Raw genomic sequence first — 19,327 nt, 5'->3', positions numbered from 1 at the left:
AAGCAGAGGTGTCTTTTTGCTACTTCCTTATCCCAATCAATGAGCAAGTTCCCAGTGCAAGCCGTCACTAATGAAAGTGCTGTACTGGCTGGGTCATGATGGATGACTGTGGTTCTGCATTTCCCCTCACTGCTGGGGTGTCAGAACTACGCCAGTGTGAAACATGGGGGCACTAGGCTACATTCCATTCTCCCTCTTGGGATACCAGAATCTTCCTGTTGTGCCCCTAAGGAGAGAGGGGCCCCAGCCCATGTTTCTCTGGTTACAAAAATGGCAGGGGCTGGGACAGAAGCTGTAGTTCTCAAACTCCTGGGCACCCAGATGATGCTGGGAATCACAAGGAGGGGGTGGGCCTGAAATGAGCCCAGGGCCTTAGCTCAGGGTGCCAGGAATGAGGAAGGGGCCTTCTGCAGGAAATTTAGGCACTGCTCAGGATGAGGAAGGCTTCCCCAACAGTGGTCCTTAGGAAATCAACAGTCCTTGCTTTTCCAAACTATTTATTCATGGTGGAAAAGGATGCATGACTTACTCAGGATGGACCAGAGATTAAATATCTTTTGTAGGAAGGAATGGCCAGGAAGGGAAGCTTATTGGCTAAACTCTCCAGGGCCCATTTAGACAACCTCATTAGTTCTCATTAGAGAACTCCGGGTGTCTATGCTACACAACCAGTTGTCACAGACCTCTTAGTGGGGTGTTGTGGTCATGTACTCCAGGACAGTACCATGTTGGGAGCAGATTCAAATCCGTTCTCAATTACTGCCCAGATTAATTAATCTGCTTGACCTTACCAGTTTTTCTTCTGGTGACACAGTTCCATTTGCCCCAGAGATGACTTGTCCAGTGTTTAATCCTCTCACATTGTCTTCAGTCAGTCAAAAGGACTGAGTTCACAAAGGGCTCATGACCAAAGTAGAAGTATCTTTGGCTATGGCATCATTCTTTAAGCATTCCCCCACAAAAGCTAGTGTTGAATTAAATCTCTTCCTATATATTAAGCAATAAGGTAATACATAAATACTGAAGTATTTATTTATTACAGGTATAGAGATTGTTTATTATAGGTATAGAGATTATTATTATAGGTATAGAGTCCAAAGTAAAATGCCTTCCTGCTGTCTCTTCCCATATCAGAGGTGTTACAGGGTGAGATCATGCCAGAGCAGGACCTGAATTCATTCTTTATTGGAAATCTACTCCCTAAAGAACATGCCTGTTCCCACAGTATTGGCATTAATCAAAGTATAAACTTCAACAGTGTACCACTAAGAAGTCAAGAGTTTTAACATATGAATTTTATGAGATACATTCAAACCCCTTATACCGACCCTTTTAGTAATTTTCCATCCAATGATACCTGCTTTGTCCCAACAAGTCCCATTCTGTCCCTTAGTTGCACACTTCCAACTTCTTTTTACTTCTTATATTCAGAATCTAATCTCTCAATGCAAATTCCTTCTGCAATGATCCCAATATCTAACTTAAGGGTCCTGAATAAAGTCTACTTTACCAATCTAACAAGAGCCATCAATCACATTTGGGTTTTATTTTTTTGTTTTGTGACATGGGGTCTCTTTAGTCCTGGCTGCCCTGAACTCTTTATGTAAACCAGGCTAAACTCACAAGAGGTCCATCCACCTGCCTCTGCCTCCTGAGTACTGGGATCAATGGCATGAAACCCAGCTAGGAGTTAGTTTTTAATAGCACACACTTACACATACAGAGGTTTTGCTTGTCTCTTAAGAGAGACTGTGTGTGTGTACACATGATGTGGGGGATGGGAGTGTACATGACACAGTGTACCTTTAGAAGTCAGAAGACAACTTTGTGGAGTCAATTCTTTCCATCTTTAAGTAGATTTTGGGGATCCTACTCAGGTCACCAGGTTTGCACTACAAGTATTTTACCTGCCAACCCATCTCATCAACCTTTGTCTTACAAAAGGTAGACTGGAATGTGACAGGTGTATCCCATTTCCTCAATTGGCCATATCTGTTCCAGCTGTGTGAATTCCTTAATATGTTCTACCTTATGGGTTTTCTGCTATTTTCTTTGCCTAGATGATCTCATAGGTGAGAGGCTAACACCTTCTAAGCTTGACTTGAATCGTACACTATCAATGGGACATGCCCCTTTAATATCGCACTATACGTCATCCCGTATCCCTGACCCCCTCTGCTGTGCCCTGCTGCCCTTTGATTTCCTTCTCCTCCTTCCTGATCCTCTTTCTGCTTCTGGCATGTTAAATCCTGAGACAGCCACATGCTGAGCATACTCTACCACTGAGCTATGTCCTCAGCCTAGCTCTATTAGTCCCTGATGTACCTCATGGTTATATTCAATGAATACACAGACCTGGTTTATACAGCAAAAATGAGCAGAAACATCCAGTTCCATGAGGATTCTACTCCCTCCTGAAATCATACTAAACATACCCAACAGCAAAATGAGTACAATCCCAAAAGAACTGGAGGCATTACCAGATGTGAGGGCGATCAACCCAAGTTTCAGAGAGAGAAAAGCAAATGAATACAAGCTCTGCTTCAGAGATCTGAACTGCAGCCTGCAATTTAGAAGATCTGCTGATTTGTTTTGTGTAACCTAGGAAAGGAGGGGAGCATGGCCCCAGAAGACCTAAACATAAGAGTAAACAAAGAAAAGCTACTTATTTACATGCTCTTTTTACTACTGAGAAATCACTGTGTTTCCAATCTTCTGCTTTCTTTTTCTACACTGTCTCTAATGCTCTGGAGTTTTCTGCAGCTCTGGACCACGGACACCAAACTCTCCCTAAAGTTACCAATTCCTTGATATCTGCCGATGTTTTCAAGCTCATCAAAGAAAGTCAAGGTCTCTCTAAGTTTGGCTTTAACAGTTTTCTGCTCCTCTAATTCTGCAAGAAGGGCCTGCTCAGTGCATAATTCAACCTTGTATTTCTCCTGTAACTCTTTGATTTCCTGTTTGAGAAGCTGGAGTTTTTCTTCACTGAAAGGATTCGTCTCCTGACACTTGTCTTCAGGAAGCAGGACGTTTGGGGGAATACACAAAATCGACTGCAAAATCAGCTGCTCCATTTTGCCGAAAAGGTTATCGAAGCGGCCTTTCATGAAGCAAAGAAACTTTTCTGTGCATTTACGAGTCTGGACAGGGCTGATCTCACAGTTTGGAATGTCTTCCAGCTTCTTTAGGATAACCTGTTCAACAGCCTGCATCACTTCAAACAGGTGGTCTTGAAATGCTATGTAGATCCTCAGCAGGCAAGTCTGTGGTGTGAAGCCAAAGAACTGGGCCTCATAGGCCATCGGATCCACAGACATCCTGCTTTATTTTACGCTCTCAGCTGTGAAAACCTGCAAGTACAAAAAGAAAAAAAATGTTCATTTGGACATTTTCACCAGCAGAAATTAACAAATCTCACTACTGATAAGCAAATAAACAAAGAAAGCACAAAGAAAGCAAATAAAACCTAAGGAGTGTTCCTTTGACACCTGAAGTCTCTTCCAGCCTTAACAGTACACAGAAGGACAGAATCTGAGTTAAATATAGAAAAGCCGTATCTTCTTTATTATTCATCTCCTTCAATTATTATTACTAAAAACTTAGGCAAAAGCCCAACCTCATCTTGGGCAACTTCAAAAGCTTAAATAGATAGTCTCAATGCCCTAGAGACCTGGTCTTCTGAGCTTTAATGATCTACATGTGGCTCTTCCTCCCCCCACCCCCCCTCCCATATACCAACCTCTGAAGACAATTTCTTGCTGTGTCGCCTATGGGTTGGCCTCAAATGCTTTCATTTGTGACAGGGTTTCATGTAGCTGAAACTGGCCTCAAACTTGGAATGTAGCTTAGGATGGTCTTGAACTTTTGATCCTTCTGCTTCTACCACCAGAATGCTGGGATCCTAAGAGTACAATAAGCCCAACTTTTTATGTGGTATTAGGTTTAGAACCCAGGGCCCAGATAAGCACTCTATTGACTTAGCTACATCCTCAACAGTTCCTGTGCTAGTCTAATTGTCATTCACATTGTATCTCCCACAACCTTCCTCTATCCCTTCCCCCAACCTTTGCTTGCTCCCAATTCTTTCACTTAACTTCCACCCCCATTCCTTTTGGGCCCCATGATCTACCATTTTAATTACTTCATTATAAATGTCCTCAGTTCTGCTATCTTCTACTCTAGCCATCTGTTAATAAATCAATGAAATGACTAAGCCTATACCCTCACTTGTGGCATTCCTTTCCAGTGTAAGCATTTATAACAATGTCAACCATTTCCTATGGCCATGGGAGCATATCCTTGGCATTCCTGGGTAAGGGCATTTAATGTAATCTATATGCTGCTACTTCAACTACCAGATTAATTTTTTAAAGAAGTAACTAGAAAAAAAAAGTATAGCTAGTGGTGTGGACAATTTATGAGAAGTCAGGATACAATCACCCTTGAAAATTTATATATGTATTGCTTTTAAAACAGAGGTAATAACTATATGGCTACATAAATAGAATTTTTTTGTAGTGTTGCTCATAGATTATCTCTGGACTGGAAGAGTTTGACTTCCTGAACACTTCTCACACATTATGTCCCTACTAAGGCTTTGTTTTGTTGACACAAAGCATCACTGAGTTGCTTAGGCTAGCCTCAAGTTTTCTACCTGAGCCTCCCAAGGAGTAGGATGCTAGAACTATAGTCTGAAAATGTGTGTTGTTGTGTTTAGTCAAGTAGGTATAAAACTCACTTTTTATGTGCATGTGCATGCATACACATACACGTACACGAAGATGTCCACACAAAACAGAAGGTGTTAGGTCTGCTGGAGTTACAGATGTGAGCTGCCAGTTGTGAGTGCTAGGAATCCTACTCGGGTTCTCTGCAAAGGCAGCAAGAGCCCTTAAAACTACAGAGCCACCACCTCTCCAGCCCCTGCAAACAGTCTCATATATACATGTTACATTGTTATGTCCTTGTTATTCCATATCATTGCGCTTATTTACTTGACTGACTCTGACCACAGCAGTATAGCAGTTCTATCATATACACATATCCCAGACACAGTGGCCATGCTCTTTGTGACAGACACTTCATTGGGTTCTAATACATTTATTTTTTTAATGCTGAAATCTGAATCATACATCATACATGTTAGGTAAAATCCTATCCACCAGCTACATAAATCCCTGACCCTGGTTCAAGCATCTTACTACCAGAAATGTGTTTTTGAGCTTTTTTTTAAATGCTTCTCCTAGGGATTCAGCCATTCATCTATCCTCCCTCTCAGCCCATGGCCCACATCCATGCCCTATCCAACTTTTGGCCAATTTAGTAAGAAAGTGCTGTTCCAAAAAGGAGAAGAGAAAGGGTGGCATAAAGTCAATCATACATGCAAGCAAACCCATTCCTCTTAATCAAGAAACCTGGTCAGACTTGTGAGCACACATCAAGATGATGAGGAGCAAGTCCACTTGCTGCTCTTGCAGAGGGCCCAGATTTAGTTTCCAGAATTCATCCATAACTCCAGATCTAGGGGATCTAATGTCCTGTTCTAATCTCTTTAGACCAGGCACACATGTAGTGCATATACATACATATAAACAAAACACTCATATACATACATTTTAAAAAATAAAGATAAAATTATTAAACAACAACAAACATTAGTGGGGATGGACTAACGTGGACATAAGTGACTCAGTAGTTAAGAACTCCAGCTGTTTTGTGTAAGGCCCAGGCTCAGTTCCCAGCACCCACATGGTGGCTCACAACTATCTCTACTTCCAGTCCCAGGGAATCCAATCTCTTCTCTGGCCACCAAGGAAACCAGGCACACACATGGTGAATATATTTACATGCATGCAAAGATCAAAGAAGAGGAAAAGCCGAGCGTGGTGGCACACGCCTTTAATCCCAGCACTCGGGAGGCAGAGGCAGGCGGATTTCTGAGTTCAAGGCCAGCCTGGTCTACAGAGTGAGTTCCAGGACAGCCAGGGCTACGTGTCCAAACAGTATACGAAGCCAGATGGACTTAGTTTTCAAAATACAGTGTGGGGCTGAGAATCTTGTGCTAGAGTGCGTACCTGGTATGTAAAAGGCCCTGAGCATACTTCTTAGCTCAGCTTAGGAAAGAAAAACAAATTTATGAGTACCAAATTCACAAAAGCTAGAGTATTGGTAGATACATCCCCCAGACGATAGCATAGAACGATCTCCATCATCAGCTGGCATCATCTGCGATGATTAGAAGATCAATTAATACCTCCAAGGCTCCTAGCCATTAAAGTGAAAATGAAGAACTGTTTTGAGACCCTAGTTTGAAAAACAAAGGGTGTTTGTCTTCCTGTACTTGTTCTACATATGCAAAACCAATTTTCTAACCCATCAGTTATGAGCAAAAAAAAAAAAAAAAAACCCTGTAAACTCAAACTTCTAACGTTGATTAAACAAGAACAGATGCTGCTAAGGTTGCATCCTTTGGTGGGATAACTAAATAACCACATCTCCCTACTTAGATGACTTTGTCCTTGTGTTAGAGTAGTGAGGAATGAATTAGTCTCATAACCAAGTTGAGTGAAGACACTGACACAAAATACACACATTCCACTTAAATTTTGTAGTCTTGAGTAGCTGTTCTCTTATAGCACAGTGTCTAAAAAGTGGTTCTTGTGTGCAGGTAGTCATGGCTCAACAGTAAAAAGCCAAAGCTGCTTCTCCAGAGGACCTGAGTTTCCATTTCCAGCACATGTTCTATATAACCCTGGCTCCAGCCCATCTGACACCCACTTCTGGCCTCTAGGGGCACATACATGCATGTGGCATGTGCATATATAGGCATATACACGTATAAACAAAATCAAAGCTTTTAAAAATCATTATATAAAACTGAAAGGACTTCAGAATTTTTAGATGACCTAGTGACTGAACATAAAGTAGCAAACAAAAGACAAAGTTAAACAGATGAGGTCTGATAAAGGAGCTGCCTAATAAGAATTTAAAACGTTTATCCCAATTATAATCCAGACTCTTCTGACTTTAAAGTCGTATCCATATTATAATATGACATGTTTCTGACTGTTCCCAACAAAAGTTTATAGATCTGTGCAATGTTAGGCATTAAAGGATCATGCAAACTTGTATTACAAAACAGACCCACAAGTGGACAAAGTAATTTACAAACAGTTAAGAGTAGGAGATCACTCATTACCATTATTGTTCCTATTTGAGAGCTCCTGCAAATGTAGCCTTAGGTGGTTTGAAGGTGTCAAAAGAATATTGTGCCCTGATATGGACTGTCATTAATTTTACCATTGTGGCTTGGCAATGAAGCATATCCTTAGCTGAATCTGCAGAATCTTACATTGGAGTATCAAGGACCAAATCATAAGGAAACTCATTAGTCTATTTCAGTGTCATAGAATGGTTTTTACCTGGGTCCTCCCTCTTTCTTTCTTTCTTTCTTTCTTTCTTTCTTTCTTTCTTTCATGTGTATTTTTTTCCTCTTTTTTTTTTTTTTTTTGGGTTTTTCGAGACAGGGTTTCTCTGTGTAGCCCTGGCTATCCTGGAACTCACTTTGTAGACCAGGCTGGCCTTAAACTCAGAAATCCGCCTGCCTCTGCCTCCGGAGTGCTGGGACTAAAGGCGTGCGCCACCACGCCTGGCTCCCCTTCACGTTTGCTGTTTCTATGAGATGACTTTCCTAAAAGATTCTATTTTCATTATCTGAGTAGGATGGTCATCTGTTACAAATTACCCAGGCGATGGGTTAATCAACTGACCACTTGCACCCTATAATTCTCCTTTTTAAAAAAATATTCAGCTTATGGTTTTTAAAGATTTATTTAAATATTTATTATATGTAAATACACTGTAGCTGTCCTCAGACACCCCAGGAGAGGGCATCAGATCTCATTACAGATGGTTGTGAGCCACTATGTGATTGCTGGGAATTGAACTCAGGACCTCTGGAAGAACAGTCAGTGCTCTTAACCGCTGAGCCATCTCTCCAGCCCNCCCCCCCCCCCAATAATTCTCTTAAGTTTGCACTCTAACTTTGCCTCAAAGTTCTCAACATTCCTGGATTGATGAGCCATGATTACATAATCAAATTCCTACGTCCAAATTTCCAGTTCTGAGAAAAGTTCCAATTCTGCCTTTTCTGTCAGACACTGCCAGTGTTATGATGAGGCAGTAGCTATAAAGATGCAGTTTTACCAACAAGTTGCTAAGACCACTCCCCTTGTGTTTGCTCCCACTCCCCTCTACGGTGTCCACACTGGCCTAGAACTTCAGGATGCAACAAATCCTTCAGAGTGGCTAGCAGCCACAGGCCGGTTCAACTACGTTCAGTTTTCTAGTCTTCTAAATGCCATTCTCTCCAACTTTTTACTTGGTTCCTACCAGTCTTGACGGTCACATTTTTGTCCCACAATTTTTAATGCTTCTTTATAACTTACTGAACACGTCTGCCACGATCAAGATAGTCTTTGCTCCAGCCCAATCTAATTCTGTTTTCTTTCCTTCAAGTAGGCACGCAGTGGGCGCAGATCCCAGAGCCAGGTCGAATCCACATACCTGAAGAACCGCCTCCGCTTTCCCTTCATCTACCGCCTCTTCGCTGCTAGATTAGAGTTCCTGCGGCTGAAGATAAACATGGGAGGTCCCCACACCGTCTCGACGACTGTAATGAGCTTCAGAGCCTACGACCGCCACAGCCAGGGCCCAGAAACCGCAGGACGGGAAGCGCTTCCTTCAGCTCCAGCTCCCGTACCACCCCGCGGCCGCGATGCACGCCGGGAACTCTAGGTCTCCGTACCCGGGCCGGCCAGACCGGAGGGATCCCCTACTGAACGCTCCGCCGCCCCGACGCCGCTCCTCCGGTCCCGCCCTTTCCGCGCCTCCTCGGAGAGCACACAGCCCCTACCGAAGCGATCCTGGGAGTAATGGATTCCGCCACACAACCGGCTTCCCGCCACTTCCTTCAAACCACACTGAGCCGCTGGAAGAAGGCGGCGACACCGGCTCCTCGGAATCGACTGAGACCTGCCTCTGCGAACGAACGCCAAGGCGGGCTGGATCGCGCTCCTGATTGGCTAGCCCTGGGTCAAAAGGAGGCACTGCGATTGGTAAAAGGAAGGCGACAAGGAGGGAAAGCTAGCTGTGGCCGGCAGGGATTGGTGGAAGGAACTGGTACCTTCTCTCTGCGTTGGTAGGCGGAGAGGTAAGGATGGGCCGACGCAGAGGCGCAACTCTTGATTGGTGGGTGAACGGCCCCAGGGCGCCAGCGATTGGTGGCTGCCCGAGTACGCAACGCTGATTGGACAGGAGTGGGTAGGCTGAAGGCCAGCTTTGAGTCCGCCCCGCCGCCTGGCATACTGGCGGAAGGGGAAGGGGGGCAGGCGCGGTGGGAAAGATGGCGTACCAGAGCCTCCGGCTGGAGTACCTGCAGATCCCGCCGGTCAGCCGCGCCTATACTACCGCCTGCGTCCTCACCACCGCGGCCGTGGTGAGCAGCTGTGGCGCCACATCCTCTTTTTCCAGGCTAGCTATGACTGCGTCTTCAGAAAACGGGTTTGGGCCGCGGAGAAGCCCAGTGGGTCTGGTCCCAGGGGTGGGTGGAGACATCCGGAGCTGACTCTAGGGTTTGGGATATTACCAAGGGTGCCAAGCCAGTGACCTGAGAAGGGTGTGCTCCTTCGTGAAGGGCCAGGTCAGTTTCAGACAGATGAAATCCAGACCTGTAGTGAATCAGAAGTGCGGGAGCCGCCCACCCAAAAATGTGTCTGAGAGGTCTAGCTATGTCCAAGTGACTAATGGAGTAAGGTCCGCTGGGTTCACAGACTATTTATTATATTGAGTATAGAAATTTCGAGTTATCTGGAAACATCTTTCAAAAGACGGCCTGTGGATATAAGTGTCTGGCCGCCGCCTGTACCTAGTCCTAATGGTAGCAGGGTCTTAACTTAAACCCCTTATTCTGAGTTATCTCACCTAGCTGTTCGAGGTGGTGACCACGTGACACACAGATTTGTAAAAGATGCTGTTGGCTTGTCTCTAAATTATTCCCACCCGCCGGCCTAATAGCATCCTCAAATATTGCAACATAAAACTGACATTGTGTGTTGATACAAAACTGTTGTGCAAATTCTAAAGAATCTCTTACCAGCTGTCACAAGCAAGACAGAAATGTATTCCAAGGGACAGAAATGATTAGATCTACTCATCCTTTGTGGTTCATGATGAAATTTTGTTTTGCGATTGATCGGCTTCAAGAAGCTCTTTTTCCATTGCAGCAGTTGGAATTGATCACACCTTTTCAGTTATACTTCAATCCTGAATTAATTTTTAAACATTTTCAAGTAAGTGGTCTATATAGCAACTGTGATTAATGTTTTTACTATCTTTCTTTTTTTTCATATCGTTTAGTAAGTAGTAAACCCTGTCAAATACAGTCTCAAAAAAATAACCCAGTAGGGGAAGCTCTGATTACAAGTCTTGTTGAGATGTAAAGAGGGAATTCCACAGCCTGGTTGGACTCCAGAATTGTTTGAGCTGTTAGGTATTTGTGAACTCCTTGTCATATACCAAACTACAGTTGCCAGGGGGGAGCCAGGTGCGGACGGAGCAAGCAGGAGGATGGCTGGTGTTGGATAAGCTTGAGCTATGGAGAGAGACACTGTCTTAATAATTTTAAGTGTGTCTTTGATGTGTTGAGATTTTATATTTGACTACAACTAGTTAAGAACTAATGTGGCCATGGTCCCAGCAGTCAGGAACCTGAGCCCACCTTGAACTACACATCAAGGAATTGTCTCAACACACAAACAACAGTAATAATAATGTGATTTGAGACCAGACTGATGAGCTAGCTGCCCAGGAAGTCTCACAGGATAGCCAGCCTTACTTTGTGTTTTTACCACCCAGACACACCTATCACTGTTGTTAGTCCTCTTGAGCCAGCCCGTAAACTCAGTTCTGGTACAACTTTAACATTGATCTGTCTTCTAGAAGTCAGATTATGCTAACAAAAGTTTTATACCATTATCTAAAACAGAATGTTGACTTTCCAGATTATAGTTTGAAGAAGTCTTTTTCCAGTAATTAAAATGATAAAGAGAAGTATGTTTTCATGCCAGGATGGTCATTTACACCCTAGGTGAAGTGGAGGCGAGATCTCAGTGGCTGTAATTCTGCTTTGTTGATGCTTTCCCCTGTCCCAAATGTGTTACACTCCCCTTGTACCCATTGAACTCTAGCTTGCCTTTCAAGATTCAGCTTTTGTGTACCCTCAGATACATTATCTTTCCCTTTAGAGCCTCTCTCAGTGTCCTCACTAACATGAGCATGCTGTAAACTCTGAATTGTTTGCATGTGAATAGAGTGCTGGCTCCTTTTCACACTGCTGTGGCAGAATACCTGACAAAGCAACTTAAGAAAGAAAGGGTTTATTTTAGCTTAACAGTTTGTTGGTAAAGTCCACTGTGGTTGGGAAATTGTGACATCCAGAGCTGCAGGCAGTTGGTCCCATTGCAGCCACCAAGCTCTGAGTAGAGGTGCTCAATTCACTTCCTTCTATTTAGTTGTCCTAGGACCCCAGCCCATGGAATGGTGCTTGTAGGTGTTGTCCTTTCCACTTTGAGTTACTGAGTCTAGAAACTCCCCCACAGACATACCCTGAGTTAGTCTTGAGTGACTAGATCTGACGGTATGAATTATCACAAGTAAATTACCAGTGGTGAAGGGTTTCAGGGTGTGTGAAACAGTCAGTCCTCTGATACCCTGACTTTGTCACGTCAGGATGCTTGTGGCCTTTGCTAGGACTGCTCCCTTCTGCTTTGTTTGGCTTAACTGCCTAGGGTCAGGTTCTTTGTTTTGTTTTTGTCTATTTTTCCAGATCGTTTATCTGTAGCTATGGCTGGCATGATCCTCATGGTGTCCTCCGGCCTCAGCCTCTTGGTGTGCATCATTGTGCTTTTTTTTTTTTTAGACAGAGTCTCTTATGTAGCCTGGGCAACTCTTGAGCTTAACAGCTCTCCTGTGTTCTTCCTGCCTGGACTCCTTAGTGCAAGGATTATAGACATGAGCAGCCATCCCTAGCCAAGGTTAAATTCTTGCATTAAGTTTAGAACTAGGACTCTCCACCTATCTGCATGTCCTTGGGCAAGCCAGAAGTTTTAAAATTCCTTCTATGTGAAGTGAGGATGGTCACACCAGCTTGCTTGCTTATCTCACATATGATAGTAAATTTGGTAAAGCTTTGTGAGTTGTTGTATGTTGAGTAGGTGAGACTGACCCTGCATCTTTCCTTCTGTCTTGTAAGGAAGTTGACTTGAAACCAGAAGCTGGCTGTTTATCCTAGAATCTTTCTACCAGTATGTTGTGGCTAATACAAAAACATTTCTTGGCAGCTTTACATACTGAATCCCTGAAATTTTTAGTACCTATAAACTCATTTAGCACTCTGTTCTGCACACTAACCTAGCTCTTACTCAGTGGCATAGTGTGGATTTTTGTGCTGTTTAATAGAAGATAATCATTATTTTGAGATCTTTTTGTCCTATTGTCCATATAAATTTCATAGTCAAATTAGTACACACACACACACACACACCTGTGCAGCACAGAACAAATCCAGAATCAGATTGGGTGTCCCATTTGAATGTGCCCCGCCTAGGACTTTCGAGCGTCAGAGTCAAAGGATGTTGTTTTTATCTTAGTTTAGAAATGCTCCTGGTCATGTGGTTTACTTAATGTATCTTTCTCTTGATTCCCTCCACTCAATTCCCCTGCAGATCTGGAGGCTGATCACCAATTTCTTATTTTTCGGTCCAGTTGGATTCAATTTTTTGTTTAACATGATTTTTCTGTATCCTTTATTAAATAGAGTCAACATCAAAACTTTAGGTTATATAGTATGTATATAATATAGACATATTATACATATAAAACTTAGTATATACTATAAGTTGAGACTATTACTCTTGTTTATTTGTATAACATTTTAGTTATGGCTCCTGGGCCTGTAGTTTGTAATCAGATCATAATGTTTTGAAACAGTTTGTAACTCCTTGTTTATACAGGAGGTTCCAGCTGTGAAAAGATATTAGTGTCCTTAAGTTGTGGTTTATTGTAGGCCTATTTGTAAAATAACATCAGCACCAGCTGGCACGGTAGTAAAGCAGCCTGAAAGATTGATAACTCAACAGACTTTCCCCAGGTTTCGGAATGGGTTTCTGAGAATGAGGATTTTGATTGCAAGGCTAAAAGGTCAGTGTCAGAATATCTGCTGGCTTGACATGTTTAGGTTTCGTTAAAGATAGGAAGAGCCGTGGTAGTTGAAGAATAAAGTGGCAGTTGGGTGTGCTGAGCTGGTCATTCCTCCTGGACCTGGTACTCCTGCTCGGCTGTGGGAGGGAGGCAGAGAGACATTAGGGATGGTGGAACTTAGCTCCTAAAAAGGTTTCTTGTGTTTCCTGCATAGACTATCATTCTGATAAGTTCCTAATGAGAGGCTTCCCATTACAGTTTTTATTAACTAGGAAATGGAGATGCTTAGCCTGCCTGGCCTGGAAAAGTAGTTTTCACACAGGCTTCTTTGCAGGGAGTTCTTCCCAATTAGCAAACCAAGTATAGTGCAAATTAACATGTATCTGAGCATGGGGAAGACAGCACCACGAATCAGAAGGGATGTGAGGGTGACTGGAACAGTGTTCATACAGTGCTTGAGTTAGCATCCCAGTGAGACAGGCTTTGGAAAATATAGAGCTAGTTCTGACATTGCCTAAAATGCTTAATGGGAGAAAAAGAAGCCAGATTACTCTTCAAACATTCTTAGAGAAATACAGCTTGACTATCTACAAATTGTATAAAGCCCAAGTATGTTTCAGTGGTTCTTTACATTTTATTTTCTTTATATGTGTATTCCTAATGTTTCCTTAACTTGAAACTTAAGATATCGTTATTGTCGAATGCTAGAAGAAGGCTCTTTCCGAGGTCGGACAGCAGACTTTGTATTTATGTTCCTTTTTGGTGGATTTTTAATGACTGTATCCTTCAACAAATAGCATACAGGAAAATATTAAAGATCAGACTGTCATCTGTTCCTCAAGCTTTTCATCTGTCTTCCATGATTCACTAGATATTTTGAACAAACACAAACATAGATTTCCAGATTGTAGTCTCGGGAGCTACTATTTAATTCACAGCCCCCTTGACAGCTTCCAAGCCCAGAGGTTGGACAGGAAGCTCCGCTGGGCGAGAAGTTTCAACCCAGGTGGGTTATCTTGAAGCATCTAAGTAAGTTGACAGTTGACTTCCCTTTTAAACTAGGTTGGTAAGAAGACGTGTATTAAGTTACTGTCAAGACTGATACAAGTGTTTTTAAAAAGAAGAGAAGTCGTTCTGTGTGTCACTTAGGTGTAGAGCGGAGTGCCAAGAAGGCTTTGTTCCAGCCTGCATGCTTCAGCACCTGTGAAGGTTGTGGTAGTGAAGGAGCCTCACTGTACGTACTGTCAAAGGAATTAATGTTTCCCCAAAAGGCAAGAGCATCACAAAACAGAATTCTAGGGCTGGAGAAATGGTTCAGCGGTTAAGCGCACTGACTATTCTTCCAGAGGTCCTGAGTTCAATTCCCAGCAACCACATGGTGGCTTAAAACCATCTGTGATCTGATGCCCTCTTCTGGTGTGCATAAAGACAGCACTCATATGCATAAAATAGGTGAATTTTTTTTAAAAGCAGAATTTTAGTTTGTATTAGCTATAATCCAGATAACTCAGCCCAAGCCAGTTTCTGCCTAGATGCCTTGGATAATTAATTTCAGGCTTTTCTTATTTTAGTTTAAAAATGTCACTACTCAGCTTTTGTAACTCAGATCTTAGCTAAAGGGCAGCCTTAGCTCTTTGCTTTAGCCTTGCCTACCATGCTTTCCTGCTGATATTTCCCTTAATGCCCTTTGCTAGCTCTTTGGTTTGTTTGTGAGCTTAGTTTTTTTAGGCCAGGCCTTTACAATAATGTTGGTCTACGTGTGGAGCCGAAGGAACCCGTATGTCCGCATGAACTTCTTTGGTCTTCTAAACTTCCAGGCCCCCTTTCTGCCCTGGGTGCTCATGGGGTTTTCCCTGTTGCTGGGGAACTCAATTATAGTGGACCTTTTGGGTAAGTGTATTATCACTGCTTTTTCTACTATTTTACCTGATCATGTATTCTGTCACTGTCTTTCATGTTTATTCTGTTTAGTCTTTATATATAGATAGCTATTACATGATTTTTTAATAATTATATCTGAAAGCTGTTAACTCATTAGTATTTTTTAAATAATTATCCTAAATAAATACATGATGATAGGGAACTTAAACTTGAAATTTTAATCTTCCTTTTATCCTTTATTTCTGGTTGATTATAGGTATTGCAGTTGGGCACATATATTTTTTCTTGGAAGATATATTTCCCAATCAGCCTGGTGGAATAAGAATTCTGAAAACACCATCTATTTTGTGAGTATTTAACTCTGTGTTCCATGTTTCATGCCGACCATGATCGCAATTTATTTTTGGCCCCCTCAGTGCCTGGTTCATATCAGTAAGTGTTTGCAGATTGAGCAACATGTCTGCAGTGGGGAGCTTTTGGATTGGCCAGAAGCAGATTAGGCCAGGGTTGTGATTACTGAACTCTTGACATCATGGGTGACTTGCAGTTACTGTCCTGAATGACCACTAGGACTTGTGTCCCAGAGAGGAGCCTGCAGGTTTTGTGAAAGCTGCTGTCCAAGTAGAGAGAGACGTGAACAGCAGAATGAGCAGCACAGTCCAGAGGACAAGCTGATGGCGTTCTGACCAGCGAAGGGGGTGGTGGAGAGACGCAGGGACACAGAAGGGAAAAGGCTTTGGGCCTGAAGCTACACTGGCTGGTCTTCCAATTTGAAACACATCTCTTCTTTTTTGTTTTTTGGGTTTTTTTGGTTTTGGTTTTGGTTTTTTCAAGACAGGGCTTCTCTGTGTAGCCCTGGCTGTCCTGGAACTCACTTTGTAGACCAGGCTGGACTCGAACACATCTCTTCATTTTTATACTGCACTTTCTAGAGCTATAGTTTTAACTTATAAGACCCTTTTCTGCTCTAAAATGTTGTGTTCTTGGGAACTATTACATGAAAGAGGGGCTCTATTGAGGCAACAAAATGATTTGATATAAGCGCTCTGTTGTGGAATAGTTAAGGAAAAAGGAATGAGCGTGGCTCAGTGGTAACAGGACCAGCTGCTCCTCCAGAAGATGCAGGTTCAATTCCTAGCACCCACTGGCTGCTAACAACTGTCTATAGCTATAGTCCCATGGATTTGATTCCCTCTTTTGGTGTACATATATACATGCAGACAAAATACCCATATACATAAAATACACAAGTAAATAAACCTTAAAAAAAAAAAATCTCAAAAAGAAAAAGAATGAGCTGGCGAGGTATGCTAGTGTATACCCATTGCTCCATCTACTCTGAAGGCTGAGGCAGATGAATTCAAAGTTTGACGCCAACCTAGCTACCATACCAAGAGGCCATCTTACGGGAATTTATTTTTAATTAACAATAACAACAACATCAAAAGAAAAAAACAGAAGGAAGTAAATCTTCTGTAATTCTGCTTATACATAGTGGTTTCCCTGGGCTGGGTTCTTGATAAGCAGTCTTGTGTCTTTCACTCTCTAGATGCTTTTTTTTTTTGGTAATTTCCTACATAATTACTGTATTTGCATCATCTCTGCTTCTCCCTGTCTCCCCTTCAACTCCTTCTGTGTCTCCCCCACTCCTCTTCAAGTCATGACCTCCTCTTTAATTATTATACAGACACACAAAAAAATCTATTTACCTATTTAGTCCATCTAGTGCTGCTTGCATGTAGATGTGCTTAGGGCTGACCTTGGGACTGGATAATTGTATACACTTGTTTTGGTGTTTTTTGTTTTTTTGTTTTTTTGGTTTTTTTTGGTTTTTTTTTGGTTTTTTCAAGACAGGGTTTCTCTGTGTAGTCCTGGCTGTCCTGGAACTCACTCTGTAGACCAGGCTGGCCTTGAACTCAGAAATCCGCCTGCCTCTGCCTCCCAAGTGCTGGGATTAAAGGCGTGCGCCACCACTTTTTTATACACTTTTTAAATAGCTATATAATTTTAATTTTTCCAAGATTTATTTCATAAATGTGTTTGCAACACTGTATGCCTACATACCATGTGCACAGTATGCATGGATGCATATGCCTACAAGGGCCAGAGGACAGTGTATCCCCTGAAACTAGAGTTACAGATGGTTGTAGTCCCCTGATGTAGGTGCTGGGAACCAAACCTGGGGCCTCTGCAAGCCTAGTTGTGCTCCTGCCTGCTGAGCCATCTCCAGCCTCTGTCTGTAGATTTTCTTAAAATGTCATTTCTTCATGTGCAATAATTACTTTTCATAGCTGGGTGTGGTGGTGCACACCTTTAATTCCAGAACTCGAGAGGCAGAGGCAGGTGGATTTCTGAGTTTGATTCATCCTGGTTTATAGATCCAGTTCCAGGAAAGCCAGGGCTACAGAGAGGAAACCATCTTGAAAAAGAAGAAAAGGGAAAAAAAATTCCTTTTCCCTTATAAACGGCCTACAGAATTTTAGTGGCTGCATGATAGTCCAGGGTTTGTATTTAACATAGTTATACCACTCCCTTACTAATAGACATTGACATCAGGTATTGCTTTTCCTTCTGTACTTGTAAGTCACCGTCGTAGCCATTGTAAAGTGAACAATTCAATGGTGGTACGTGCATTTGTGTTGTGCTGCTATGGCCATTGTCCTTAGAAGGTTTTATCTTGTAATTCTAAAACTCTGCCCGTTACGTAATTCCCTATTTCTGTCATCCAGCAACCATCTTTCTTTTTATGTGCCTGTGAATTTAACTATCCAGGTACCCCATTAGCATTTATTGCTTCTGTAGTAACAATTGGTATAAGAGGTAAATATTAATGTTAAGTGTTAAATAAGTATAGAGCCTTTAAGGTATAATACCTTTTTAGTTGGCAAGCAGGGACAATACTTATCTGTTTATGGAAGCCCTATGGGTGCTGCTTTATAGTACGTCCAATCGAAGGTGGCTCTGGCACTGAATGATCTCTGTGTGTTGTAGGAGGACTATTTTTGATACGCCAGATGAGGATCCCAATTACAACCCATTACCTGAAGAGCGGCCGGGAGGCTTCGCCTGGGGTGAGGGCCAGCGCCTTGGAGGGTAAAGCAGCTGTGCCATTTATGAGACCCATCTGAGAAAGACTCAGTGGCATGTCCATGGGGGTCTTTTATCCCTTGTTGCAAAAGCGTGGACAGTTTCGACAGCTTGACAGATTTTTAACTCCAGAAGCACTTTACGGGATGGTACACTGACTAACACAGAAGACATTTCCAGCAGTTTGCCAGGGGTTCCTCTCTATGCTGGTACTAAAAGTATAACCTCTTGGAGCCAAAAACTGGAGAAACAGACACCCTGCCTGTGCCATGAACAAGTCCATGGGTACTTGAGCTCAGTGGCACAGGGGGGGGTTCTCCTCTTCCTCCTCTTTGATAGACAAGGCCGTGGTGTAAATGGAAGTTACGGAGAGGACAAAATAAAACTGAATTCCATCTCTCTCACACTGTATTTAAGCTTTCGTGTGATCTTTTAAATCATGGTAGTGTGTTCTAGCTCTCCTGCGTATGTTTGAACACAGCAGTTTCCGTGCCTGCCCTCGTGTCTCCACGGCTTTCAACTGGATTTCTTTTCAAGATTGGAAATACACAGCTGCTATGTACATCTGACTAATTCTAGTTCAGAGTGCTAGCCTCCGGAGAGGGAAGATTGGTTTCTGCCATTCAGTAGTTCTCCCTCTGAAAACCATGAAGCTTCAAGTTTAGACCACAGGAGGAGGGAGAAGGGAGGAGAGTAATTTCTTGTAGCCAAGGAATCTGACTGTAGAAGCCAGCTGTAAACAAAAAGCAACTGTGACATCTCTTTGAGCTGGAGTTCCTCTACTAAGAAATACACAGATTAGTAATGACCACCCTTTGTCAAAGCACAGGAATAAGAATGGGCAGCAGTTGGGCATGTGTTCCTCTTGTCATTCATTTCAAGAAAAGCTCAAAACCTTTCCAGGGCCAAGTGCCTGGTTCACCTTCCCAGTTGGGTAGAAATCAGGGACTTTGGAAGCAGCCACACTGATAGTTCAGTGAATACTTGTCAAAGATGGTACATCTTGTCTGACTCAACAGTTTTCCGTCCATGCTGTTTTATCAGAACTCAGAAAAATGATCTCAGACGGTTTTCATAAACGTCAAAGAGGCGCAGGACTCCC

At 42.7% G+C, this 19,327-nt stretch overlaps 2 protein-coding genes across 6 annotated transcripts; one reads left to right on the top strand and one right to left on the bottom strand.

Moving 5' to 3' along the window:
- Positions 1-831: 831 nt before the first annotated feature.
- Positions 832-9,030, bottom strand: Mis12 (MIS12 kinetochore complex component). Of its 3 annotated transcripts, none has more exons than XM_029546012.1 (3): positions 8,566-9,006; positions 3,740-3,901; positions 832-3,350 (listed from the first exon to the last, which is right to left on the bottom strand). In XM_029546012.1, exon 3 carries the CDS (start codon positions 3,315-3,317, stop codon positions 2,697-2,699), a length of 621 nt encoding a protein of 206 aa, XP_029401872.1. In that variant the 5' UTR covers positions 3,318-3,350; positions 3,740-3,901; positions 8,566-9,006; the 3' UTR covers positions 832-2,696. The 3 variants fall into 3 exon arrangements, with proteins under 3 accessions (XP_029401872.1, XP_029401873.1, XP_021068042.1); XM_021212383.1 differs by having other exon boundaries at positions 1,055-3,350; positions 8,448-9,030; XM_029546013.1 differs by lacking the exon at positions 3,740-3,901.
- A 306-nt stretch (positions 9,031-9,336) lies between these two features.
- Positions 9,337-18,636, top strand: Derl2 (derlin 2). 3 transcript variants are annotated; one of them, XM_021212379.1, is made up of 7 exons: positions 9,337-9,496; positions 10,287-10,349; positions 12,783-12,856; positions 13,943-14,036; positions 14,952-15,147; positions 15,395-15,485; positions 18,130-18,636. In XM_021212379.1, the coding sequence occupies exons 1-7, from the start codon at positions 9,404-9,406 to the stop codon at positions 18,233-18,235; spliced, it is 717 nt and encodes a 238-aa protein (XP_021068038.1). In that variant the 5' UTR covers positions 9,337-9,403; the 3' UTR covers positions 18,236-18,636. The 3 variants fall into 3 exon arrangements, with proteins under 3 accessions (XP_021068038.1, XP_021068037.1, XP_029401871.1); XM_021212378.1 differs by having other exon boundaries at positions 10,284-10,349; XM_029546011.1 differs by lacking the exons at positions 12,783-12,856; positions 13,943-14,036; positions 14,952-15,147; positions 18,130-18,636 and having other exon boundaries at positions 9,377-9,496; positions 10,284-10,349; positions 15,395-15,460.
- The last annotated feature ends 691 nt before the right edge of the window (positions 18,637-19,327 follow it).

The sequence above is a fragment of the Mus pahari genome, chromosome 14 (genome assembly GCF_900095145.1).
Source record: "Mus pahari chromosome 14, PAHARI_EIJ_v1.1, whole genome shotgun sequence".
Classification (NCBI taxonomy): Eukaryota; Metazoa; Chordata; class Mammalia; order Rodentia; family Muridae; genus Mus; species Mus pahari.
This window is presented reverse-complemented; position numbering and strand designations above follow the sequence as displayed.